Source organism: Apis mellifera, linkage group LG16, assembly GCF_003254395.2.
Source record: "Apis mellifera strain DH4 linkage group LG16, Amel_HAv3.1, whole genome shotgun sequence".
Classification (NCBI taxonomy): Eukaryota; Metazoa; Arthropoda; class Insecta; order Hymenoptera; family Apidae; genus Apis; species Apis mellifera.
In genome coordinates, this window is record NC_037653.1 from 6,439,579 (window position 1) to 6,466,319 (window position 26,741).

The 26,741-nt window shown below is 44.9% G+C and overlaps 1 protein-coding gene, 1 long non-coding RNA gene and 1 other non-coding gene across 6 annotated transcripts in view; all 3 read left to right on the forward strand.

Moving 5' to 3' along the window:
• The window catches only part of LOC100578474, a 53,900-nt gene extending 37,575 nt beyond the window's left edge, over positions 1 to 16,325 (forward strand). Inside the window, exon 3 of the long non-coding RNA XR_120113.4 lies at positions 16,226 to 16,325. This is a non-coding gene — a long non-coding RNA (uncharacterized LOC100578474). The remainder of the gene's footprint in view (positions 1 to 16,225) is intronic.
• On the forward strand, positions 10,728 to 10,800 carry TRNAK-CUU. Its single transcript has one exon. It is a non-coding gene; the product is annotated as a tRNA-Lys (tRNA).
• A 663-nt stretch (positions 16,326 to 16,988) lies between the features above and the next one.
• LOC408562 overlaps positions 16,989 to 26,741 on the forward strand; it is a 151,121-nt gene continuing 141,368 nt past the window's right edge. For all 4 annotated transcript variants that reach the window (XM_016917013.2, XM_016917014.2, XM_006563151.3 and 1 more), the window contains exon 1: positions 16,989 to 21,523. In XM_016917013.2, the coding sequence (XP_016772502.2) occupies positions 19,879 to 21,523 (1,645 nt within the window). In that variant the 5' untranslated portion in view covers positions 16,989 to 19,878. The remainder of the gene's footprint in view (positions 21,524 to 26,741) is intronic.

Sequence of the window (26,741 nt, forward strand, 5' to 3'; positions counted from 1 at the left end):
TGGATCTTTCTCGTTTTTTAATCTTTAGGTAATTAAAAAAAAAAAAGAGAGAGAGAAGAGAGAAAAGGAAAAACTTAAACTTATTCCTTCTTTTCGACGAGTGACAAAACCGTCGTTGATAAAAATCGAAATTTCGTTGTCCCCTCCCCGTAAACCTCGATCGCGTCGTTCAGCATGGGATAAACTTAAAGGCTAGAGACAACATTTAGCGACGGTATTATTGCTATTTATTGATAAAAATCGAAATTTCGTTGTCCGAAAAATGAATATCCGCGAAAACTATCCCCTCCCCGTAAACCTCGATCACAGCATGGAATAAACTTAAAGGCTAGAGACAACATTTAGCGACGGTATTATTGCTATTTAAATAATCGATACGGAGGTAAAGAAGCGCAGGTTAAATCGATGTTCGCTAATTGCAGTAATCGTTGAATATCTTGGCCCCCGATAATAAGTATTCATCGAACTGTCATAAATCGTGCATCTTGACGTTTGCCCCATGTTATCAAGGAATTGCCGTTCGGGCATTGGTAATAATTGCACCGGATCCCCGGCGCTATCCCTCGTGCGCTTTTTGCGCCTATTTCCCTCCTCCCTCCTTCCTCTTCTTCTTCTTCTTCTTCTTCCTCGGCGAGCGCGCTCGTTTAAAAGTGTAACGCTTCCACCGTTTCATTTTTTCACGCGTCGAGACGAGAGTTTCTCTCTTTTTTTTTTTTAAACTCGCTTCGCTGCGGAAAGGAAGAAAATGCCGCGTGAAAGAATGCGAATGAATTCTTTTTTTCTTCTCTCCCCCTTTTGCTTATTTATCTATCTATCGGGGAAGGGAAGGGAGAAAAATCGAAATAAGGGGGAAGGGGGAATCACGGACGATGATAGTTGTTCCTTCTGCCCGTATATATTCGAGCAAAATCCGTATTCTCCCTCCACAAACTCGGGCTTCAAATTATCCGCGGTGTTGCATCACTTAAGTAGGCACCGAGAGCGCGCACGTTATGATTTATACGCTCGAGAGAAGAGGAGTGTATCCTTCCGTAGTTTCGAAAAGAACGGGTGAAGATAAGATCCGATAATTATCCTCGAGAAAAGAAAGGAAAAGTCGTCCAATTCTAAGATTTTCTGAGAAAAAGTGCCTCCTCTTTCTCTTTCCTTTTTCCTACTTTATTCCAATCTTCATCTGTTTCTTTTCTTTCTTTATCATTCGCTCATATATATATATATATCTTTCTTCCAAGAATCCACGAGCTTTAAACGAAGAGAAGATTCAATTTGGAGAATAAGAAGGTAAATTTAATAGAATCGTGAGAAATCGAGGGATATATCGATCGATATCGGTGCTCAATCAGCCCGAGTTGAGACTAATTTAGAAACCGCGATGCGTTCGTAACGTATCGATGAGAGCCGAAGGCGTCGTGGCAAATTCGTGTTGCCCCCCCCGGCGCACCTAGAACTTACGAGTGTATCTTACGAATGCATCTACCTGCATGGGCCGCCGCCGCCGCCGCGAGCCTCGCCCGCCAATTTAACACCGCATCAATTTGTCATTTAAGTTATTGACGGCCTCGGCCCTCCCTCTTCCAGACCTCCCTCTCTCCCTCCCTCTGGGTTCAAGATCGGTATTTAAATGGATAAACAGCGGTTTTTCGATCCGTGCACGGATTGTAATATTACGAGGACGGGGAGGAGGAGGAGGCGTGTTCGACTCCCTCCTAATGGTCGTTCCGCCGTGGGAAGGAAGGATGTGAAATAGATTCGAAAGATGAAATAGATTTCGCTTAATAGGATGGGATTAAAGGGTGGAACCGATTAGCGAGTATCGACTTTATTAACGCGGGGACGACGTGCAGGACGGTTTCTTTTTTACTCGAAGGAGAAATAGGAAGAGGAAGGGGGAGAAAGATTATTACGATTATTTCATTTTTCCTCTTTTTCCTTCCTTTCTGGCAAAATTGTCAATCATTACGATAATGCCGATAAATTTTATGCGGGGCAAAGATGTGAGTGGAGAACGATGTAATACCGGAGATAATGGAGCGGGGCATCGATCGCTTTGCGTTGATCAGTGGCGATTGAAAGGATTGATTATCGATACGATTAATCGACGTGACGATATGAAACAAGTTGACGCCTGTCAACTTGCCCAATTGGGATCGAATCGATGTCGAAAAGGAGTCGGAACGCTTCTTCGAAATCTTCGAAAAAAAGAGAGAGAAAATAAACATATAACAGGGTGAAACGTTTACGAATCGAGGGAGATACGGGGAGAGTGAATTTAGATAGCGGGGTATGAAAAGGATTGGGAAGGAAAGAAAGTATAGAAGAGGGAATTTATAAGAGCTATTATATATTATTATTATTATTAAAATTATATTAAATACCGTATCGACGTGCGCAAAGTGAGGAAAGATTAATGCCGATCGTCCACGATTCCCGGTCAATGTGCACACACACACACACTGTTCTATTAAACGAATTAACGCGACCGCCATAAATCAAGATATACGTCTGTGAACCACTATATTCGCTATATCGTGTCCCATAATAAATTATATTATATCCACGTATTCGATCCACCATCCGAGGATGATAGCCGCTCATAGTTTAACCGCATAAACGCGCTTCTTCGAAGCCAGATTTATTTCGGTCCTCGTCAATCGGTTGCTAGATTGCGAAGCGAGCGCGTAAAAAGCGAGGCTGAAAAATTTGCATACTTAAGGGAGGGGAAAAAAACCAACTCCACTTGTTTTCGTAAAAAATTCCAAAAACATATTCGCCAAGATCATCCATCAAATTTTTACCATTCTGTCGAATAATTAATAAACAAGCAGGTAAGATATATTCTTAGACAGAAGTGAAACTTGGGCATCGAGCAAACAAACTTCTCTTGTTTACCTTTTCTCTTAACGCACGCCCTCAACTTCGATAATTTTAAAATATTACCCTCTCTCTCCCCTTTCTTTGCCTCGAATGCAAAAGCGAGAGTACATTCCTCCAATTTTTCTTTTTTTCTTCTCTTTGGAATACCATTCGGAAATTACAAAGGGAAGTCTAAAGGGAGTCAACCCCCGAACGAGAGGCAGGTCGCATATTCGAGCAATAAATAACCCGGTGATAAGAGGGACGAGAGAAAGAGAGGGAAGGGGCCATCGAAATCCAGGCAATCGATTATGAGGTGTCCTTGTATCCCTGAGTGGCGCTAGACCGACGCGCGTTAGGGGCGCGTTCTTTTAATGATGTATTAGCGCCCTGTTTTGACACGACGAGAGAAAGAAGCGGCAAGTTGCGGCCGAGGTCGCATTCCTCTCCTTCTTTGTTCCTTTCGCCTCCGAGAGACGCACGCGTAGAAACATTTCACCCAACCATTTAACGCCCTCGAACGCCCTTAACCTTCGATTAATCAATCCGAGAGTTTTTTCCTCCTCCCTCTCTCCATGAATCTTAATTTCAGTATCCATCTTCGTTCTTGCATCCATCAGATCTGCAAATAAGTTCCTTCTCCCCTTTTTCCTCCCAAATTCAAGATTCTTGCCCATTTTTCGAATTCATATTTTTCAAATTTAAATCTCTCCTTACGATATTTTTCACGCACGTTCTGTAAAAGTCAAAGCAATGCAAATTTCTCTTCGAATAACTTCGATTTCCTAAGCATCTGGAGTGCAAAGAGCGAGCGAACGATGATTTCTCTTCTTAAAAACGAAACAACGCTCTTTCACAGATGGCGCCACGAACGGTAAAGTAATTCGAACTCGTTACGTTACGATCTTACAAAAAGGACAGGAAAGAATTATTACTCTCGCGCTTAATACGGCAACTATCGATCGATACATAAAATTTTTCTTCTAATAATTCTTAATAGTTTCATGGTATTTTCTCCCAAGAGGAAAGCCCTCTTTCGTCTCTCTTTAGTTCGCGATCATTTCCTCCGAACAACGGTCTTCTACGAAAGACAGAGAAAAAGAAAGAGAGAGAGGCTCGTAAAGTAGAGATCCAAATTCCTCGTGGCCTCATTAGACATACACGGAGGTGAACACACAGGCGCAGACTTACGATCGCCGTCGAAATCGGCGTACAACGTTCCCCTTATCTTCGACCAGGATCTATAGGTCCGATGCCGAAAAATCGGGGCCGCGTTGTACGTCGAGGAGGAAGGGGGGGAAGAAGGGCGTCCTACGGTTTTTTCAGGGGTCCAGCCCCCAAAAATAACCCCGCGCGATAGAGAGTTTACGGGCACCTTTCGTCTTTCGAGCACACCTAGCGAGAGGCAAACTTCTCTCCCCTGCTATTTATATATATAATGAAAGAGCATCGGACCTTTTATTTCATCCTCCCTCCACCACCTTAAACCGATACGCCCTCGCGTATCGGGGACGGGCTTGGCCCCGAAACTCGCTATCCTCGCGCGCATTAATCATGCCGAAAGGGTTGCCACCTCGAGAGAAAGAGAGAGAGAATTGCCCTCCTCCCCGTGTTTCACGTGTTTCGTTCCAAAACTGCGGCTAAGCAGGAGGAATTCGAAACTTAACTCCATCCTTGGTGGATTCCTCCCGCTTTTTGTCGTCGTCTCGTGTTCATCGCCCACCGTGCGTTTCTTTCTCTCTTTTCTCGAGGAGGCATGCGTGTCGTACAATCGGTTTAGCATCGAGCAAGAATTTAAAAAAGAAGGGGAATAATAGCAGAAGGAGGAATTGTTGATCGATCGATTCCAATTTTGTTCCTCCAATATTAATTCGAGTCCTCGTTCTGAGAGAGAATCGAGGGGTGAGGCGAAAGAAAGAACGTTGCTATCTTTGCGCGCGTATTAATCACGAGAAAAAAGGAGGAAGGGGGGGGATCGTAGCCCAGTTCCCTCTAAAAAAGAAACTCTATACCCGTCCCGGAATTCCAATATTGAACCGCCTTAGAGAAGTGTTTCCAGATTTTTCCGATTACTTCGGGATTCCGGAGCCCGTGCCAGCTTCCAAATCCGACCCTGTTTTCTGTATCCGGAACGATACAGCTCGTGTCCGAAATAACGTTCCTTCACCCCTCCTCCTCCTCGAAATTATTCCAAATTTTCGCCAGAATATCTTTGGAAGAAGAGGAAGGATCGAAAGAAACGAAGTAGGTTCGCTATAAATCATCGCTCCGATCCTGGAGCAAGATCGTTTCCATTGTTACTCCGTTTACTGCGGCCCCGCGATAAAAATCTCGCTCCCCCTTTAACAACAACCATAAACGCAACGTTTCATTACGCGCCCCCGCGTGTTTTACGCGCCACGTGTTTTACAACGCGATCAAAACGGACAAACCAATCCATCGAATCGAATCGAATCGAAACCGAGACGATAAAAGGAAAGAAAGTGGAGTGGAGTGGAGTGGAGGAAGGAAAGGGTGGTTGTGACGCGTGTCTTTTTCAGAAAAGGGAAGCCCCCTCGAGGGAGAAAAGGGTTCTTGGGAAGAGTCCTTTTTTTTGGGGGGGGGAGAAACTGTGCCACACACGGTGACTCGAGATCAGATATCGTTCCTTCTGCCCTCCCTTCTATGCCCCCCTCCCCACCCGTGATGGATGAAACTAATCGGTCAACCCCTGCAGTTGCACCGAGTTGACCCGCCACGAGCCACGGGTGGTTGCTTCGGTTTCGGTTCGGTTTTTTCCCAGCTCAGGGTTTTTATAAGATCCCCGCATTTTCACCTGGAATCTCGAAAGGGGCGAGTTTAATTGCGCTTCGATCATTGCTGCCTTCTTCTTTTCTCTCCTTTTCTTTCTACTCTATCTTGTAACTTTTTCTTTTTTTTCGAAGGAAATAATAACGGATAAAACGAGGCACGAGCTTATCGTCGTGGATAAATAGTACATAGTAGCACGTATTATCTTGTTTGTGCGATAAGAATTGTAGCGTATCAGTCACTTAACCGAAATGATAAACTTCTGGTGGATGGTCTATTTTCTAATTATTTTCAACATCGCGGAATCCAACGAATTATTAATTCCGTGTGAATCATCTTTCTTGTACATCTTCTTTCTTTCTTTCTTTCTTTCTTTTAAAAAAGAAGGGATTATATTTGAGTAAGGAAGCGAGCCGTTTCAATCGGGTCAAATCGATAAGATAGAAATACATTTTCTATTTTCGATATTGGAGAACGTGTGTGGTATTCTCGAAGGAAGGATCAGTATTTTCGGCTTACGATTAAGCCGCGATCAAGGGGCTATATAACCACGAAGAGGACGATCGAACGATGCGTGATTTCAACTATTAATGGCTCTATCCGGAAATAGGGTGGGGCAACGAAGGAGAGATTCAAGGGAGGTATATGTAAATTACACGTGTGATGGTTCGATGGCTGTTAATTATGCAACGATCGTAAACAATTTGCGTATATATAGAAGAAATTGGAAACTTCACACGCGTTCAATCCCGGGGAAACAATTATAAAAAGGACGCGTATTAATTTCTTCAACTTCCTCCTCCTTCTTTTTTTCCCCCTTTTCTTTCCTTCTTTTCTTCCATTGAATTTTCGGTACGAGCCTGGTAATTTGCATATCTGATAGGATAACACTCCTCGATTACCTGGAACGATCGAAATCGTGGAATCAATTTATAATTGAGTCGTCGAACAGCTAATAACAATCTAAATCTTTCTTTATCTCTATCTTAAATAATTTAAACATCGTAAATATCTTACGTACCAATAACAAAAAATTGGCATTTTTCTGTCTCCTGTCCAAGAATCCAAACGTATACGTCATCGTTCTTTCTATCTTGATACATATCGATAATCACAGGCTGAGATCCGATAAGGATCCCGTGTCCATCATCGTTTTTACAAATCGATCGATGATTAAACAAATTGCAAATTGTCGCCTCGTCCTCTACCCTCTCCTCTCTCCACCTCGCATTTTCAGAAACCCTTTCTCTCTCTCTCTCTCTCTCTCTCTCGATCTCGATCTCGATCTCGATCTCGATCTCGATCTCGATCTCGATCTCGATGTCTCGAAAAGAGAGATGTTCGCGAATTTTCATAATGAAATAGCCGTAGACGCCGTAGAGCCGATATTTTTTTTCACTCGAGCGTATATATTAATTTGCCCCTCTCTCTTTCTCTCTCTCCCCCTCCCTCCCCTTCCGTTTCCCGCTTAAATGGCCCGATGCCTCGTTCGGTAAACCCCTATAAACCGTATAATGCCGGTTATTATGATAATCGTTTATTACTCGAACGGATAGGAATAAAAATCGCGCGCATCAAATTACACCCCTACCCTTATCGTCTATACGGGCGGCGGGTTTGCCTTTCCACCGCGCCCTTTTCTTCCATTTCTCCTCTCGTCGCCAAATTTTCCTTTGGACGGGATGGTATTCGAGTTCGAATTATTTCGCGTACGTATGTCGTACACGAGATTGAGAAACGCTGTCGAGCGGGACGTGGACGAAACAATTCGGAGGATAAATTTTCAATAAATGGCGCGCGAGGAAACGTACAGAGGGCGATAAACTCGATTCTTGAGCGCGGCTCTTCTCCTCCTCCTCTCCCCCGGTTTAACGCGTCCTGTTTAAAGCGAAACAAGTTGTTACATTTTAAGGAAGAATTTATGTCGTGCCTCGTAAACAGCGGATGTTGAACAGCGGATTCGTGTTTTCAGCGTTTGATTTAAAGGTAAAGTTAAAATTGTGGTGGCTTTAAAAGATTAGTCGCCAGAGTTGTAATACTATAATATTAATGTGTCAATTATTTTTATATTTTCGTGGAATTATATGGAGCTTTTTTCTTTTTAATTAGAAAGAAATAGATATATTATAAGATATATTATAAGAAACAATAGTTTCTCCGTAATTAAGTAGGTATTATAGAACCTTGCATTTTTCACGATTCTATCCGACAGATGAAGGAAGAAAAGGGAAGCGTATAATGAGATTAATCACGCCTGTTTAATTTCCCTAATTTAATTAAAGATTTCATCGAAGCAATTATATCGAAGCTTTGTTAAAATTTTTATTAATAATCGCTGCTTTCGTATAGTCTCACGAAATGAATAAAGTATAACGCAGTGAAGGAGTTAATTTAATCTCTAATCCCTTATCCTCTAATGATCAGACAAAAAAATGAATGGAGATGAAAAGGAGATCATTATATATTTGCACGTCTAATCGTTACAAGATAAGATATTACGATAATGCAAAATCTAGTTGATCCTAATTTTTCCATGATCCAATCTCTGATCTAATCCAAGGAGAAACAACTTTTATACGAAGCAAAGAAAAAAAAAGGAAAAAGGATTTCACGGCTTGAAAAAGGAGATGATCACGACGTGTTTTGGCACGGGGAATAGAGAACGGCTTGTAACGACCGAAAAAGGAGAGGGGGGGAGGAGAGAGAGATGCCTTGTTAATCGCAACTTTTGCATAGGGTAATCCTCTCGACAATCTGATAGGTGTACAGAGGAAAGAAGAGTTGGGTTAGTAAAAAAGGAAAAAAGGAAGGCAAGGGGAGGGGGGCCGTCCGAAATACGCGAGGAGAAGCCCACGGGCTGAAATTATGCTTCGATTATTCGTGGTGGATGAAAGGGAGAAAGAGGGAGGCCGCACAGGTGGGGGGCATAGAGCAGGCCTCCTAAGCAGACTCAAGAGTCAACCCACCCCTCTTTGCACGTGATCCATGCCGCTCTCCCTACTCGACTTTCTCTTATTTTGCCCCTTTTCGCTCTCTCTCTCTTTTACCTCCGTCCTCTCTCTCTCCCTTTTCTCCACTCCATCTCCACGCCTTTATCCTTATTCCACGCCGATCCTCCTCCTCCTCCTCCTCCTCCTCCTCCTTCTCTTCCTCTTTCTCCCTGTAAGCCGCACGAGGACGGCGTCGTGTCTTCCGAGCCGAGAATCAGGGATGCGATAAGCAAACACTCTCCAACGCCGCTCTATTATTAAACTATAAAATCTGACGGTCCCCCAGTGGCGCAGAAACGTGGAACGAGAGAGAGTTTCGAGCGAGACGATCGAACGTAAATCCGTTCTCGTAGGAGCGGGCGTTGATTGAGACGTTTCGAGCTAGGCCGAGAGCGGGATACATCGACACGATTAATTTTCGGGATAAAGTTGTATAAGTATGGTGTTGGAATATGTTCAGGGCGAGTTTGAATTAGAAACGCGATCCTCGTCAGATGAGACCGGTTTAATGGACACTTTTATGCAAACAGAATTTAGACCAAGTGTGTGTTTACTTTTTTGAATAATAAATATAATTTGTATAATTTAACGAGAACTTTTTTTTTTTGAAATTTTCAAAATTATCTTTCGAGAAGAATTTTTAGAAAAGTTTCTCTCCTCGCTCGATTCTAAAAATCGAGTTTGTTTGTTTGTTTTATTCATCTGTTGAATATATATATATATATATATATATATTTTTTTTTTCGTTTCATATAGTCGTAATTCGTATGTAAATGGTCGCATTAGTTGCACGGAACGAGCGGGGAACACGTTCTCTTAATCCATGGAGGAACGCAACAATGCGAGTTAATGAGAGAGGTCCGAGAGGGGCTAACGACGGGCGAAAAAAATTAAAAATTGCGCTCGATTAAGTATAACAAATGCCACGCCATTGGCCTGTCCGTCCTCTCGTGGTTTCTTTTGCCGGCGCAGTATGGTCACGCCCTTGTTCAAACGTCGCTGCCTCCCCATCCCTCCCTCCACATCCCACTAACATGATTATAACATCATCCAGCCGAAAATCTACACGCTCGTTATATACCACGCGTGTATAGAACAATGATCCCTTCAATTAAAAACGATCGTGAACGCTATAAAACGATTATCTATCGAGCATAGGCATAATAAACACCGATAATCGTGCCGTATATAAAATATTATTAACCCGACTCTAAATCCACTTACAACCAATCCAATATTACGTATTATTAATACGTACAAAAAATATATACGGTATATAATAAGCAAACAAACGAGGAGTAGTAGAATGATAGAGCAAACAACAAGAGGTCTTCTTACGTAGATTATCCAATAACGAAGCGTTATTGACTCGTCGTGGTTAGCCGAAGAAGCAGGTTTCGAACGTTGAATATTTCCTGAATGGTAATTTGGAATCGCAATAAAAGCGTATCGTAAAGGCGACCAGCCCGTCGTCCCTACCTGGGCTGGTTGGAACGAGGCGAAATGGAACGGAGCACAGGAACAACTGTTGCAAGTTGGTCGGTTTTAGAATAAATTTTCATTGCTACCGCTTGTAAATTACGAGGTTGCGAGGTTTTATGGCCTAGGGGATAACCGTGTTGAGCTTTCGCTGCAAAATTGGCATAGAATTGCCGACAATAAATCTCGGGGAGTGGGAAATCTGGCCTGTTGTAAAACGACCTGCGGTAACCGATCCCCGACAGGGAACTGGCAATTTTACACGGACTAAATAAACAGATAACAGTATGCATCTCGCTCCTTAAGAAACCATTCCTCCGACTGTAACCGTATTTACTGCGATCTGCAACTTTCCAATCCTTGTCGTAGTACTTTATCTACTTTGGGGGGGTGTAAATTATCCGTACATGAAATTCCTTTTAAGGGAAAATGTTGTATTACGAGGATTTTTTCACGTCGTTTTACGTTTCGCGGATATTTTCAATTGTTTCGCGCTTTTAGATTTAGTCTTTTCGAATTATGAGGACGAAGAAAATTGATTGGACGTTGTAAACATTTTCGTAGGATCGTAAGAATGGCGGTAATAAGCTTTATTTTAAGCATGTAATATCGAGTGCCCGGCTAGCTCAGTCGGTAGAGCATGAGACTCTTAATCTCAGGGTCGTGGGTTCGAGCCCCACGTTGGGCGATTTCATTTTTTTTCTTTTTCTTTTTGCAATTATCACTATTATTTTTTTTTCTTTTCGTAAATATCTCTCACGATATTTTTTTACCAGCCAAACTGGCAAAACTTGGACAGAAATGAAATGTACTCGAATTTCAATCGGAACGTGATGCAATCTATCGACGCGATCTTTTATATATATATTTAAATAATTATACGGTAAATCGAGGGGGAATTAAAAATTCCACTCGTATATAGAGCGTATAAGTTTTTTTTTTTAAATAGCTTCGTTCCTATTTCAACTCGTACTTTTCTGTTTAATCTAACACAGGATACGTAGGCATTCTTGGAGCGACCGAAGCTAAAAATAAAGTTTAAAATGTGGATGCACTCACGTACAATTTATCTTATTGTAGCACGGCACAAATGTTATGACACAAGTCAGTCTGTACAAATCGAAACTTGCCTCTTATCAAAATCAACGCCCAAAGTTGGACATATACGTACATATTTTGTCAAATTGTCCCAAACTTTACCACTACCCTAATAAGTGATAGTAAAAATTTAAAATTTGTATTTACGATACAAAATTGTTCGATGAAACTTGTTTAAATTTTTTTATTCTTCCACGGTGGCAAAAATGGGACAGTTCGAGCTGGAAAAATTGTGATCGGAATTTTAAAGATGGTCTGATCTGCTCTTCCAATCAGGAAAAAACAAAGATCAATAGTTACACGTGATATGATTTACGAATAGGTTCAACAGGAGGAAAATACGTTCATTCAAGATAAAAGTAATTATGTGTAAATGTCTGGGCGAATCGACAAGCCTCATTAGTCAAAGAGATAATAAATCACAGCTGGATTAATATTGAACATTTTACGCTCCGTCTGTTATTTAATAATAATTTTGGTTAATTATCGATCGAGCAAGAGTTTATTCAGTTTATACGAGCGTGAAATCAAATTTTTCATCTTATATTCTTTAATATTCGCTCTTTGCTCGCCTCTTTGACATTAATGTTTTCCATATTGACACGAATATCACGAGATAAATTAAATATTACATATCTTATATCTCTGAATCGAGAAATATATTCCTATTATCGAATATTTATGCATACGTGTCTATATAATTATATACACTTGTAACGAGTTCGATTATTTATAATTTTCTTTTTAATTTAATTACGAGGGATCGATTCGAGCAGAAGAAATCCATTAAATATTCGAAATATTTATAAATACTTTAATCACCATTGACACCTATATGTTACCGATTTAAAATTCAATATTTGCAAATTTAATCGCAAATTTATTTTCAACCGTTTATACACACATATATATATACGTTCAACGTATAGATAGTTAATTCAATCTTTCCATTCTCTTTCCTTCCGAACCTGTTCTTTCACTCTTAAAACTATTATATTTCGCAAAATTGACCAATTATATTTTTCGCTCCAATTTTATCCTTTTTAGAGAACCCGCTCTAATTCCAAATCGAGTCCTCGTTGAGCAGCCATAAACCTTATTACACGAGAAAAGAAAGAAGAAGAAGAAAAAAAAAGAAACGACAAATCACGCAAAAAAATCGAATCAAGGGCTGATATCGCGTTCGCATTTTTTCCCTTTGTTCTTCCTAAATAACCCTTTCGACGTAATTGCCGCCGCGCGGTTTGACACGAAACGATCCAACGAATCGATCCTCGGCGCTGTTTAAACGGGCAATTATGCGCAAAAAAAGAAGAAAAAGGAAAAAAAAAAAAGAAAAAATGACGGAAAACCTCGTTCGTTTTGGATACATTTGAGTCGGCGAGTGTCAGAAGATAGGATGAACTTGACCGATCACCGAAGAGATCAGCGATGATCGAGGATCGAGCGGCCGATTGCCCTCGAATCCCCTCTTCTTCTCTTTCTTTCGTATCATTTTATTAAACCTTCTGTTTCTTCCGCCACCCATTCATCGTCCTGCGCGTCCCACTCTTTTATCCAAGTCGGTCGATCGCGTTATATTTATATTACGTCTTCTATTCTAGAAATAAAAAAAAAAAAAAATCTCTAGAATGTTGGTAGTTTTTTTTCTTTACTCGAGTTCTATAAACGGATTCGATTCGTTATTTGACGTACATTTGGCTCCGGTTTTGAAAAAGATTAAATGGGCCATTCAATAATTTTTCGCCACGATCCGTATGAAGATTATTATTACGTGTAATTACGAAAACACGGTCCGCGGTCCACAGATATACTTCCTGGAACATTATAAGCCCCCTGATAAGTAACAAACGGGGAGATATCTGCTTCCTAGAAATCTATTAGATTCTATCCGAAGATACGAAACTGGATACAATATTTCCCACAATATCTCACCGTTATTACAACCGTCCCGTATACAGCCAATCACACGGAAATCGTAAACCGTCATAAACGATCCATTGCACCCGCTCTATTGCATCGTAAAACCTTGTTTAAAATTCCCCGCGATTCGAGCGCGGTTCTCTCTCTCTCTCTCTTTCTCTCTCTCGATCGAAACGTTTCCATACGATCTTCCTTCCCATACGTCTCGGGGCAAGATTTTCTTTCTTTTTTTTTTTACAAACAGAAGCCACGAACAGATATCTCGATAAATTATCGATCAACAACGTTAACCTGCTTCTGCTTCTTCGCTTTACTGTTTGCCATTTAATTAACGTATCCCATTCTATATACATATATATATATATTTCTAAGCGAATAAAAATCCTGTATCGAAATTTCCAACCTTGCCAACTTCCTTCCTACGATAATTTATAGAGAAAATTTATCGGCGAATTATTTTTTACAAATGAAAATAACGTAATTTATCGCGTTAAATTCGCGTACGTGGTGTTTATCGAACCGATAATAATTTAGACAGAAGGAGGGGGGGGGGGAGGAAGGGGGATTGCGAAATTTCACGCGGCAAACATTCTTTTCTTTCTTCCTTTTCGACGGAGCCTCGCCGATGGAGCGGATCGCGCGTGGGTTTCGAGCTGTTAGAAACGGGCGGAGGGGAATTCGTTTGTAATTTATGAATCGACGCCTCGCGCTCTCGGCTCGAGAGAGTGGATAATTACGCGAATCGAAATTCCTTAATAATAGAGCGCAACGATGATTTTCTTCCGCGACTCCCTTGCCTCTCCGCGTATTATCCGTTGATTTAATAATGTTGTCAAGCAGCGGCGGGCAACGTTAAAAGAACAGAAGGAAAAAAAAAAAAAAGGAAAGGAGGGAAAACGTTACGTCTCGGAAGTGTCGGAGAGGCCGGTACACGTATTTAACGCCCACTTATTGAATTTTACCTCGACGCCGATGTAATATTTATAGATCTGGTCCCGTTGACTGGCCACGCGCGATTAAATATATATGTATCTATATTCGCGATAAATCGCGCGTTCAATCAATCGTAATACGGGTTTAAGCATCGAATGGAGATCCGTTTACGAAATTCTCCTGCGCGGGCCACTTTTCTCCCATCTCTCTCTCTCTCTTTCTCTCTCGAGGATCTAACCAAGGAATTGGAATTTCATATCTCTGAACACGGGATAAAAATTTTCGGCTCGATATTGAACAGATGAAGATTATTGCGTTATTGGATCACTTTAATCAGTCTTAACTGTCTTCCAATTATTTGCAACGAGGAAAGGAAAGATTTTTAGATGTAAGATCGAAATCTTTACCTCCCGAATCGAAAAGGGTAAAAGGAGGGGAGGAAATCTAATTTTCGTAAAGTGAAAGTGTATCGTTGGGTTATACAGCGTGTTCATCGGGGGTAATTGATACGTCAGCTTCGAATTGATGAAGTATCATTAATGGCCGAGGCTGTGGAGACCGTCGATCGCCTCGCGCAGAGAGTTGAATATTTCTAGCGGCGGCGGCCTTCTTAATCCCTCTATCGTTTTCATAGGTCGCGACGTTAATTTGACTGAAATTGCCACGTGTGAGTTTCAACGGTAATGAGCGTGCACAGAGAGAGAGAGAGAGAGAGAGAGAGGATCGATCGAATTAATAGTTGGCTGAATTGCAACCCATGCCACGACCAATTACACGGCCGATTCCACGTTTTCACGTTGATCGGCCGAGCCTCGGACAACTTCGATTACACCCGACAAATGGACATACTTCATAGACGTTTATGAAATATTTATTACAACGTAATTATTACACGGATAACTCGTATTAAGGATATTTTCCGCGGCACGCGTTTCTTATTTTAGAAGGGAAGGGGGCCGGGTATTAAATTTGTCGAGCGATTTTCAGATTTTCCAATTTTTCCACGCGTCCAATTATTACCTTCCTATTTTCCTATTATTATATCTCGTGTATGAAATTTTCTCCCTCGACGCAACTTTCCCTGCTTCTCGAAAAAAGCTCGCGCAACGAATTTTTCTCCCCCCCCCCCCCAGAAGAATGCGGATGACCGGTGGCGCCTTCTAATCTCGGCGTCCGCATAGGTGTCCTTTGTTTATCGACCAATATCCATTTCTTCCCTCGCTCTTCTCCTCCTCCTTCTCCTCCTCTGTTTACGAGGGCCGCGATAAATGCACCGCGCTAAGTGTTCTCCTTGCCGCAAGCCAACGGAAACGGAACGAGTTGGAACTCGGAGTTTTGGAAAAAGGGAAAATATTTCCCTCCCACGAAAATATCCTCGGGGAGGAGCGGGCTATCTCCGTCTATCGGACGAGCAGCTCAAACGGACGAGATGTTCGACAACGGCGGAAATCTGACGCGGCTCGTAAAAAGTCGAGGTATGTCGCGATCCTCCCCGATGAATCGTATCTTCCCTTTATCTTCGTACGGTGAGTTACAAGTCGGCTTAAACCTCTCCCCCGACGAGATAGTTTTCCCCGAAAAACTCGCTATTAAAGAAACGCATACCCTTCGAGAACGCGTTCATCCTTCCCTTCTTCTTCTTTCTCGGAAGTAAGGCTTTCTTTATTAATCACACGCGTGTTATTAAAATTTCGATCGATAAAATAAATTAAGGAAAATTAAGACACGAAGGAGGATTAAATCGGATTTGGCGCGAATTATTCTCAACGATTGGAGAAAAAAAGATCGGTGGAGGAGGAACTTGGCTCTCGGATTTTGGCGCGAGTCAACGTTACGACAAAAGTATCGCCACGCCTCCGAATAATTCTCGAAATTCCTCGTTAACCTCGGTTCCGCGAAATTCCCGGAAAGGCAGGATCGGACAAAAACCGCGACCAAGGAGGTATCTGGTCGGAATGGGGCAAGCTCGAAACCGGTGCTTACGATCCCCTCTCCCCTTCGACTCCTTCCCCGGTTATATTCGCGATAATAATAATAGGAGGAGGAGGAGGAGGAGATCCGCGAGAAAAGCGGAAACCTTTCCTTTCCTTTCTCCTCTCTTCCTCTTCCTCTCTTCCCTGAGTTTCGATGTCTGAAGGGATGTCTCGGCTTGTTCGCAGGTACATAGACACGCAGCGTGGCCGCACACACGATAAGGCTGATTTCGTTGTCCTCGAGGGAAGAATGAAAAGGAGACGAAGAAGGAGCCGGAGAAAACGAGAACTAATGAGCGGCGCGGCTGATCCCGCAGTGGCGAGGTCGCGAGGGATCGTGGCGTGAGACGAGACAAGAGGAGAGGGAGGGAGAGGTATAGAGAAGAGAAATTTGTCGAGGGTGGAAGGAAGAAAGAAAAAGGCGGAAAGGAAGGAAGGAAGGAAGGAAGGAAGGCGTGACGAAAGAGGAGAGCGAGTAAAGCGGAACGGGGCGGAAGAGAGAGGAGATTCCTGGATCGTGAGGCGGGCGCGTGTGCAACAGGCGATTTCTGACCGATTCATCTTGGCAGGTTTGCAGGTGTTCGCGTGCGTCCTTCGTGGCCTCGTTAACGCGGGCTTCCTCTTTCTCTAGCCTGGCCCCTAGCTCCTTTTATCGTTTCCTTCGACCTTGGTCCGGATCCGGGGAAAATAATAGGCAACGGTTCCGAATAGAGACGAAAGAGACGAATACAACGGTATACGCACGCGTATATATACATATATACACACATATATATATAAAAGGAAAGAAGAGCGAGGTTGTTGCGAAGGCGAGGAATAGAAGAGGAGGAGAAGAAAGGAGAGAAGAGGAAAAGAAGGAGGAAAGTCGAGGGGAAGAAGAAGAAGAAGAAGAAGAGAAAACGTGGGGAGACGGAGAGAGAGAGAGAGAGAGAGAGAGGAAAATCGAGCGAAAGAGGGAAAGGAGGAAGGAAGGTGGGACAGGTAGAGAGAGAGAGGAGAGGGGGGGAGCAGCGCGAAAGAGGAGAGGGAGAAGAAGAGGCGCGTGGTGGTCGTGGTGGGTGCTCGGTAGTGGACGGACGAGAGCGAGCGAGCATCCAGATCTGTCGCGTGCTGCGTCGCTCTGGGATGGGACGGAATCGGGACGACACGACCACGACCACGACGATCGCAACCACGACGATCGCAACAGCGACGACAATAACGACGACGAGGAGGTCGACGACGACGACGACGACGACGACGACGGCGACGAGGACGGGACGAGACGAGACGAAACGGGACGAAACGGGACGACGACGACGACGGATACCACTACACGCACTCCGGGATGGGATGGATGTTGCGGCCCCGTGTGAGTAGCAGCGAGTCGAGTCGATCCCTGGTGCGCGCTGGTATTGGTTTCACTCTCGGCTGCTGCCGGCCCGTGTGCTGGTGTGTCGATCTCTCTACGAGAGCGAACCGAGGAGCGTGGCCGAACCGAGCCGGAGAAGAGAACCGCGGCACTCGTTCAGTAGTTTCTCGGACGCCGCACCGGCACCATCCGACCTACCAGATAACCCCGTCGACTTACCGCCGACTACCCCCGACCGATCGACCGACCACGCAACATCGCACACCTTCCCACCACCACCTTCGATAATATATAATACATATATATATGTGTATGTATATATTTTATATATACGTGTATATATATATATATAGAGAGAGAGAATAATTTCGATCCGATTTTCGGCCTCTCGACGCGTCTCGAAGTGGAGGAGGAGGAGAAATATCGTCGGTTGTGGAAGATCGTATCGGCCACGAGGGGGATTGGAAAAAGTAATCGCGATACGGCGACGGTCGCGTGACGACGACGACAACGACGACGACGACTCTCCACCTTGGCCTTTTTTTTTTTTTTTCCCCTCTCCTGCCGATATTTAACGCGTGCCTATGTACACATAAATACGTACACGCGCGTATACGCATGTACATACGTATACACATATACGTAATAGCGGTGTGGTGTGATTTTTTTCCTTCCCCCCTTCGAAGCTCCAGAAGAGTGTGACACGCGCGCACCTCGTTTTCTTTTTTTCCCTTTCCTTTTCTTTTCTCTCTCTGTCTCGTCGTCGTGTCGCGCTCGTTCGATTGTTTATCAGCAGGCCCGGCCCCCGGTGTGGTGTGCAGCGCGCGGCGGAGGGAAGGATCTCGCGGTGAATAGCGGATCTTTGCCAGGTGTTTTCTCTTCGCGCGTTTATATACGCAGTGAAACGGACCGTGTGTGTAGTACGCGTGCCTTGTGCGTACAAGTAAGTGTGCCTTCGCGAACGTAATTTACCGCGCCGATTCCCCGGTTCGCGCGAGGGGGAACCAAGTGGTGGAACAAGAAGAAGAAGAAGAAGAAGAAGAAGAAGAAGAAAGTAATAAAGGAGAAGAAGGAAGAGAGAAGAGGAGACGGAAGAGGAGAAAGGAAGAAAGAGGAGGAGTAGTTAGCCGATAGTAGTTACACAGTTCGGCGCAGTGTTCGTTCCTCGAAGATTAGTGGGTGATATCTGCCTCCTTTCTTTCTTTCTTTCTTTCTTTTTTTTTTCTTTCTCTTTCCCGCCCCCCTCCCCTCCCAACTCGAGGATATTTCGCGCGATCGCGACCCTTCGCCTCGACTCCGGAAGGATACTCCGCGGTCTCCCACGGACGGCAGGAGAGAGAGAGGGAGAAAGAGGCAAGTGAAAGAGAAATCGTGATATAGACGAAGACAAGGAGAAAAAGAGGGAAGAGGAGGTGGTGGTGGCGGCGGTGGTGGTGGAAGAGAGGGAGAAAGAGAGAGATAGAGAGAGAGAAACCCGTTAAGGCGGTACGAGTAACGTGTCGGTGGAAGTTCTTGCGATTGATAGAGGGACTGAGAAAGAAAGGAAGGAAGAGAGGGAGAGAGAGAGAGAGAAAGGGACGGAGCGAGGTCGACGAAGGTAATCGCGGTGGCATCGAGCTGCGTGCCTTCGACAAAACCGATTAAAGACGATCGAGGCGAAGGATCGATCTCCATCTATCGCCCTTTCGCCGACTCTCGCGGCCGAAACGACGACGACTACGACGACGCGTTCCCGGCGACGTTTCCACGGCTCCGCCACCTCGATGCTGCCCCCTCGTAAACCGATCCCGTGGTTCCCCATCTTCGCTAACAAACCGTTCTGACTGCCGCCCCCCGCGCAACAACCGCCTTCCGAACCGCGCGTCCGCACGACGAAAACGAGGAGGACGACGCGTTGCGAAGAAAGAATCAGGCCCCGTTGATAGCCCCGCAATAATGCGAGACTCGAGCGGGAAACGCGGTGCATGGACGATAAAGGCGGGCCGGCCGGTGCATCCTCCTCGCTGCTGCGCATCCGTCCACGGTATCTCGTTCAAGGCGAAAGTGGAAATCGAGGATGAGGTGGACTCGTATCCAGCCAGCGAATAATAATAATAATAATAATAATAATAATAATAATAATAACGATAACGACAACGGTAATAATAAGGATAATAATAATAATAACAATAAGAAGAAGAAGAAGAACGACGATAATATCTCGTTGCCCCGCGATCGGCCGCGATCCGTTTCTACGAATCGTCGTCGAATCAGCAACGTCCCCGACGCGTTTTGACCGGCCTTCCCCCACCCGGCCCCCGTCCCCAGGACGGAAGAAGGAAGGAAGGAAGGAAGGGAGGAGGGAAGAGAGGGAGCGAGAGCGAGCGAAAGGAGAGATCAGTGTAGGGAGATCGGCGAGGAAGATCGGCGGCAGGCGGTGGGAGGAAGCGGAGCGTGGATAGATAAGAAGAAAGGAGGGCTCGGAAAGAGGAGTGTGGATGAGAGCGTCATGCCCGCTGAGATCGACACGGGCGGGCCAAGGGTGCTGCACTGTGATTACCGTGCCGACTGCCCGATACAGAGGATCGTAGTAGCTTCCGCCATCGAGCCTTCCTCTTCCTTCCGCCCCGAGGAGAAGAGGAAACGGAAACAGCTCGTTCCAGGGGGGGCCCGGATCGTGCCCAGATCTTGCAACGCCCGCGAAAACCACGAGCCACGCGATCCTCGTGATCCTTGCTCCCCTGCCTCCTCCACCTCCTCTCCCTCCTCTCGCCCGATCGCGTGCCACGCCGCGCTCCAATGCGATCCTTGCCTTCGTCGTCGTCGTCGTCGTCGTCGTCGTCGTCGTGGAATAATTCTCGACGACGGCGACGACGAGCGGAACCGCCGCCGTCATCCCTCACCGTCCGACCACCACCGATCATCGTCACCCGATAACGCGACCACGTCTGCGATTCGATGCGAGGTATCGTCGTCGGATCGCCGTCGCCCACTCCGTTCGTATCATCGTCCTCGTCGTCCTCCTCGACGGCGAGATGCCGTCGCGTTCGAGTCCATCCGTCGTCGAGATCCTTCGGTAACGGGGGAGAGGAGGAGGAGGAGGAGTTCGTTGGATCGAGGCGAAACGAAGCGGAGGAGACTCGAGGAAGAGAAGCAAGAGGAGGAGGAGAAGGAGGAATCGAGGATCTTGTTCTGTTCGGGGAAACGGGAAAACGAGGCGACGACGGGTCAGGGTGGTCGATACTGGCATCCGGAGGAGGAAGAAGAGGAAGAAGAAGAAGAAGTGGAAGTGGAAGAGGAAGAAGGAGAAGGAAGGTGGTGCTCGAAAGGACGCGAGGAGCCGGCGTGGAAGAGCAGTAGTGGTGGTTGTAGTGGTGGTGTTGGTGGTGATGGTGGTGGTGGTGGTGGTGTGGTCGCGAACCGTGGTGCACGGTTCTCTAGTCACTGGAACGAGGCTTGGACGTACGAGGAGGAGAAGGAGGAGGTGGAGGAGGAGGAGGCGGCGAGGAACGGCACCGCGTTTCTTCCGTCCTTGGCCGATGAAACGTGGAAGGAAGTGGAAGTCGCGACGAATTCCTCGAGCGGTGAGTCGCGCGTCGCCAAGGTCGTGGCCGATCCCCGCCAGACCGACTTTCCTTCGACGTTGTGGAAGCACGAGCACGGGTCCTTGACGACCACGACGACGACCACGACGACGACGACGACGAAGACGACGAAGACGAAGACGACGACGACGACGACGACGACGAGGAGCGAGCGTAGAACGAGGAAGAAGAAGAAGAAGAAGAAGAGACGCGCGTGCACCGCGGCCAACAACCGTTCCACGTACATTCAGTTAGCGTTGCTCCTGTTCCTCGTCGCGTTCGGCCAGTGCGCACTTCGTCGATCGGCCGGTGTGTTGAACAACAATAATTGCAGTGCGAGACCGAGTACGATCGGGTTTAGTGTGTTGGCGATCGGGACGGTTATCAGTGCAGTGAGTGCCGCGCCCCTCGATTTGACGGGCGACGCCGGGGTGAGGGCGGAACGATCGGCCAATTTGTCCCACATCACGGGCGCCTCGAGGAAAATCCAGATGTATATCAAGAATCGCCACTTGCAGATCCTGCCCGATGGCACGGTCAACGGTTCCAACGACGACACTTCGGATTACAGTGAGTATCGCATTCCTATTGCCACCGCTATAATATACCGAGTATCATTATCGCTCTATCCTCTCTTTTTATATCTTTTAATCATCGTAAATCATCCATCACAGTCCCGATAGATACGATCGTCTCTCTCGAAAAACGTTCAACAGGGGAATTTCGTTTCGTTTCCTCTCCGTTCCTCGTTTTGCTTTTGCTCGGATCGTTTCGTCTATATATACATATATACATATATATACCGCGCCTCCAATCGTATTCGCGAAAGATGAATGTTTCCTGTTGGCTTTTCGCGTCGTTTCTCTTCTTCGTCCCCTCGATGGAAGGAAAATTGATACCGCGTTTGTGGCTATTGAGATGGCTCAATCGTAAACGCCAGTTGGTACGGTTCCAATCGTTCGCCTGGATGAAGGCAAAACGGTTCGCGAACGTTCGCAATCCTCCAGATCCTATCCTCTCTTATTCTTATTTTACATATATATATATATAAATATTTTCGATTTTCGTTTCTTTTTTTTTTTTAAATTCCACGTATAAAATATCGATGGATCATCTCCCTCGTTTCCTGCTTCGTAAGAGATAAGAGTAACAGAGATTATTATTCTCGGATAGTTGTAAAATTCTAAAAGGAATCCAGTCTTAATAATTTCGCGTATTACGTACCATCTCTTCGAAATAGGGATCTCGTATACATCGATGCTTCGGTCGTCTGCCTCTCCATCTAATCGATTCTCCGGCAAACGCCTCGAAGATTCGAGGGGATATTCGATTTCGGTACGAGGATCGAGGTGGTGACGTCGGCTCTTTATTTTTTTCGAAACTCCACTCGGCCTCGATCGACGATTATCGCGATTATTATACTCGAATAGGGATCGGAATCGAGCGGCCGTTTCCATTCGCGTCCGGAACGGAAGATAACCGTTGTTCGATTTTTTCGGTTAATCGCTTTTTTAATCGGCCGATTTCTTCGAAGGAGAGAAAACAGAGAAAAAAAAGAAGAGAAAGATCGGAAAATAATAAATGCAAATGAAGAAGAGAGCAGTCGATCTCGAGGAGGCAGAAACTCGAATCGGCGAAATTAACGAGAGAATGCGATCAGGTCTGCGACTGGGCGAGAGAGAGCTGATCCAAGAATATGCGCTGCCTAGTACATGTACCTCTTCTTAAGTAGTCCACGTTTTAACCTTTGAAACTTCGATGGTCCGTCGTTTAGCGGGTCTAAATTCACGCCGACCGATTCAAGTTTCTTTTTTGAAACGGGGATAAGCGTCTCGTGTACACACGGTTCAAATAACCACGCTGCCGAGCGACACGAAACTCTGTTTTTCGCGTCTGTTTTCGTCCTCTCGAATCCCGATTTAAAACGATCCGCAACACGCGCGATTATGCGAGCCACGAACAATCCACGAATAATCGAGCTAAAAAGTAGACGGGGAAATTGTCGGACGGAAGAGAATAGAAGATGAGAAAGGAATCGTATATCAATACGCCCTCTCTTACGTAAGCCGCGAATAAACCTTTCTTTTTCTTCCTATCGATCGTCAATCTCTTATCCTCTCTCTCGAAACAAAACGAGAAAAGATCCGCGAAAAAATGGCTTCGATCGTACTCGAGAAATATCGAGGATGGGCCGAGTTTAATTTTTCTTTATTTTTCTTCTAAGAGGTGAAGATATATACGAGAGATACGTTGGAATTATTTTTGGAAATGGTTTGAATTGATCGTGGAGGAAAATTTTGCGAGTTTCCTTATGGGCTCTCTCTCGGTGGAATAACATTGGGCCTGAATGATTTAATTACGATTTGTGTATAACTTGCCAAAATACTTGCGGCTTGCCAATAGACACCGCGCACGCCTCTCCGCGCGGTGACTAACTATTCTATTTTCGACTCTCTTCCGCTGTTGTTTTTAACCCTTTTATATTTTGATTTACTTGTAACCGTTTCGCGATCGATCCCTCCGTCTCCGTATATCGCTGCGTATAACCCGACGCGAATAGACGCGAATTTTATGCGAATCGATAAAATATATCTTGGAAGGGGGGGCCAAGAGGAGGACGCTATAACGGTGGCGGGGTGCAACGCATTATAAATTGCCGGCCGCCAATTAACTCGCGCGTTTCTCACGAAAACGCGGCATAGTGTTAATAAATATTTGCAGGTGAAAAAATAAATGGACGGATGGGGAGGAGGAGGAGGAGGAGGAGGAGGAGGAGTGGAGGAGCCGCTCATAAATATTCATGGATCGATCCGGATGATGACGGTCCTCTTCAACCGCGTTCCACGACCCGTTTTCGAACCCGAATTTCGTACCGTCTCGCGCGAGATCTAACGCGAAACTGTAGCGACATTGTATAAATATCGTCACGTGTAAATATTGTAATTCGTTCGTACGTTCGTTCGAGTATTTATTTGCCCCTCGTTTCTAAGCAATCGGTTTCTTTTCTTTTGGTTTCGATCGAAACGCGATGGACGGAATAACGATCCGCTCCTCTTCTTTTTGTCCCGTGCGTCGAAGGTTGGAACTTTCTCCGCGGCGAGGCGGAAAGTTCGGTTCCAGTGGTCTTTCAAGGCTTTAATTATATTCGATGGCTTTATGGTGTCTTTAACCCTTTTAAATCTGGTCATACGTATTCCGCCGTTGTTCTTTCATTAGTTATCGACTAACAGATAAATGCATTATATATATATATATATATATATATATATATATTTTCTTTTTTTGGATAAGAATTCCCAACGACGAATTATTTGTCACATTTGCAATATTTTTCTTTCTCGCAGAAGAAGAACGGAATTCTTTTTTTTTATTATTGCACTCGTATTATTATCGATAAATTTCACTCGTAAACTCGCTCTGTTTCCTCTTGCTCCGAGAAAAGGAACAAAAAGAAACGAAAAAAAAGAAAGAAAGAATCAATTCTAATGGAGATAAGGGGAAGATAAACGCGGATATTTATGTAGTTATTTGGACGTTTTCCACGTTCGTAGCCTCGACGTATATATATCCTGTATCGTTCAATCGTAGAATTCTAGCAGTAAGTTTAAAGGATAAGCACCGTATTGAACGCGCAATAATAACAGGTTGTAAAATCTGACGAATAAATTAAACCCGGTAGAGGGGAGGGTAAATGAGGGAGAATTTAGAATTTTTTATCGAGATCGATAATCGATTGTCCGCCACACCTATGTATACCCCTACATCCTTCCATCGCTCGAAAATAGCAACGATTTCATACGATAGCCGCAAATTATTTAATCGATCGAGCGCGCTGTATGGAGATGGCCTGTATGATGATCGTAAAGAGGAAGGGGTCGATTTGTTCGCGCAAGATCCCGGAAGATGATCCTCCCGTTCTTCCTCCTCGGCCTCCTTCCAGACGAACTAACTAATTCGTTTCTAAAAGTTTCTTCGAGATCGGTTCTTCGAGATCGGATTCGAGACGTGTTAAAATGCCTCCCCTCCCTCCCCTCGAGACACGAGATCGTTGTAGCGCGAACACTCGTGTATTTGGAAATGGAGCAAAAGGAAGGCGAGAGGGAGAGGCGAGGGAAATGGCGAAAATCGTTAATCTTTTCGTTCGACACGCGTTTCTGATATCGCGAATCATTAACGAAGATTAATTACGAAAGAATTGGCTGCTCGCCGAGCCGAGGGACTTCCTCCCCCCTTCTCCTCTCTTTTCCTCCAATCCTAGATAAATCAATCGAAACGCGATAACGCGACTCGCCATTTGCCAGCCCGACGCGTCGATCTTGATTGAAATTTCAACGTGTTAATTAATTCGATCTCGTATATTTTTCGTTACTAAGCCAGCTAAATACGCCGCGGTATACATCGACTTTTCTTTTTCTCCCGGAACGATGATATTTCGCGGATTTGATTCATAACTCTTTCGACGGAATAATAAATTTTCGTCGATTTCGTAAATTTCCGCTCTTCGCACGATGAGATCCAAACGATTTTTGGATCTCTCATCTTCGTTTCATTCGTGAAAAATTTCAAAATTTCTCCCCTACCTTTTTCCTTTTTCCCTTTCTAATTATTTATAAAAACAAAATTTTTAAATAACTCGCGAACGTTCGATCGAAGAAAGAAAGAAAGAAAGAAAGAAAGAAAGAAAGAAAGAAAGAAGAGGAAAGAAAAACGATAATTCCGAAACACCCACGCGTCTCTCTCGATCGAAAGCAAAAAAAAAAAAAAAAGAGAGAGAGTCGCATCGATCGAAAAGGAGGGATATTGATTCTGTGTCGTCGATCGTCGCAGAAATTCTCGATCGTAAATCACGATATCCGCGCGCGCGCGCACGCACACGCTCGAAAATCGATCGACTGGTTTCACGGAATAAATTATTTTCCGGAAGCAGACATCGGCCGGGGATCGGATTTTTCTGCTCCGTGATGTGTAACACGATCGTGTGTCGGGGAGTCGAGTAGTAGCGGCGGTCGAAGACGAAAGAGGAGGAAAGGGAGGAGGGCAGGAGCGGCGGTGGCTGGGCGATAAATCAGTCGGCGAGGGCCGGTGATAACGGAAGCTTGGAAAGGGGATTGAATGGCCCCGATACCCGTTGCCGCTATCAGCCGGAGAGGACGGGCCCGCGATTAGGCGAAGACGGAACTGTCCGGAGGGATCGCGAGGTCGTGGCCTATATCGCTCCAGGGATGCTCCACGAATTTCCTCCGCCCGGTTAAAAGCCTGTCCGCCTTTCCTCGCAACGCCTCTCGTGCGCCCCGTTTTTCATTTTTTTTTTTTTTACAATCTTTCTTCCTTTAAAAAGTGTCGTTTCGAAGGACGGGATTATCACGTTTTGCCAAGATTTCGATCATCGTTTCAAGGACAACGGATTACTCGCCTCGAAGAATAAGATATTTTTCTCTCGCGTATATATTTTACAATCTTTCTCCCTTCCTTCGACGTGTCGTTTCGAAGGATTATCACCTTTTGCCAAGATTTCGATCATCGTTTCAAGGACAACGTATGGATTACTCGCCTCGAAGAATAAGAGATTCGCGATTTTTCTCTCGATATATCTGTGTATATATGTATATATATACATATCTTGGAATTATCAGCACGGCTCGAGGATCGTATTAAATATGATTTACGAAAGAGCAAGATCGCGCGTGATACATGGCGAAGCCGGAGCGCGAGGTCGCGTATCTTAGAAATGATAATTAATGGGAGTCGATGGGAAGGAAGAGGCGCCTCGGTTAAACTCGGTTAGTCG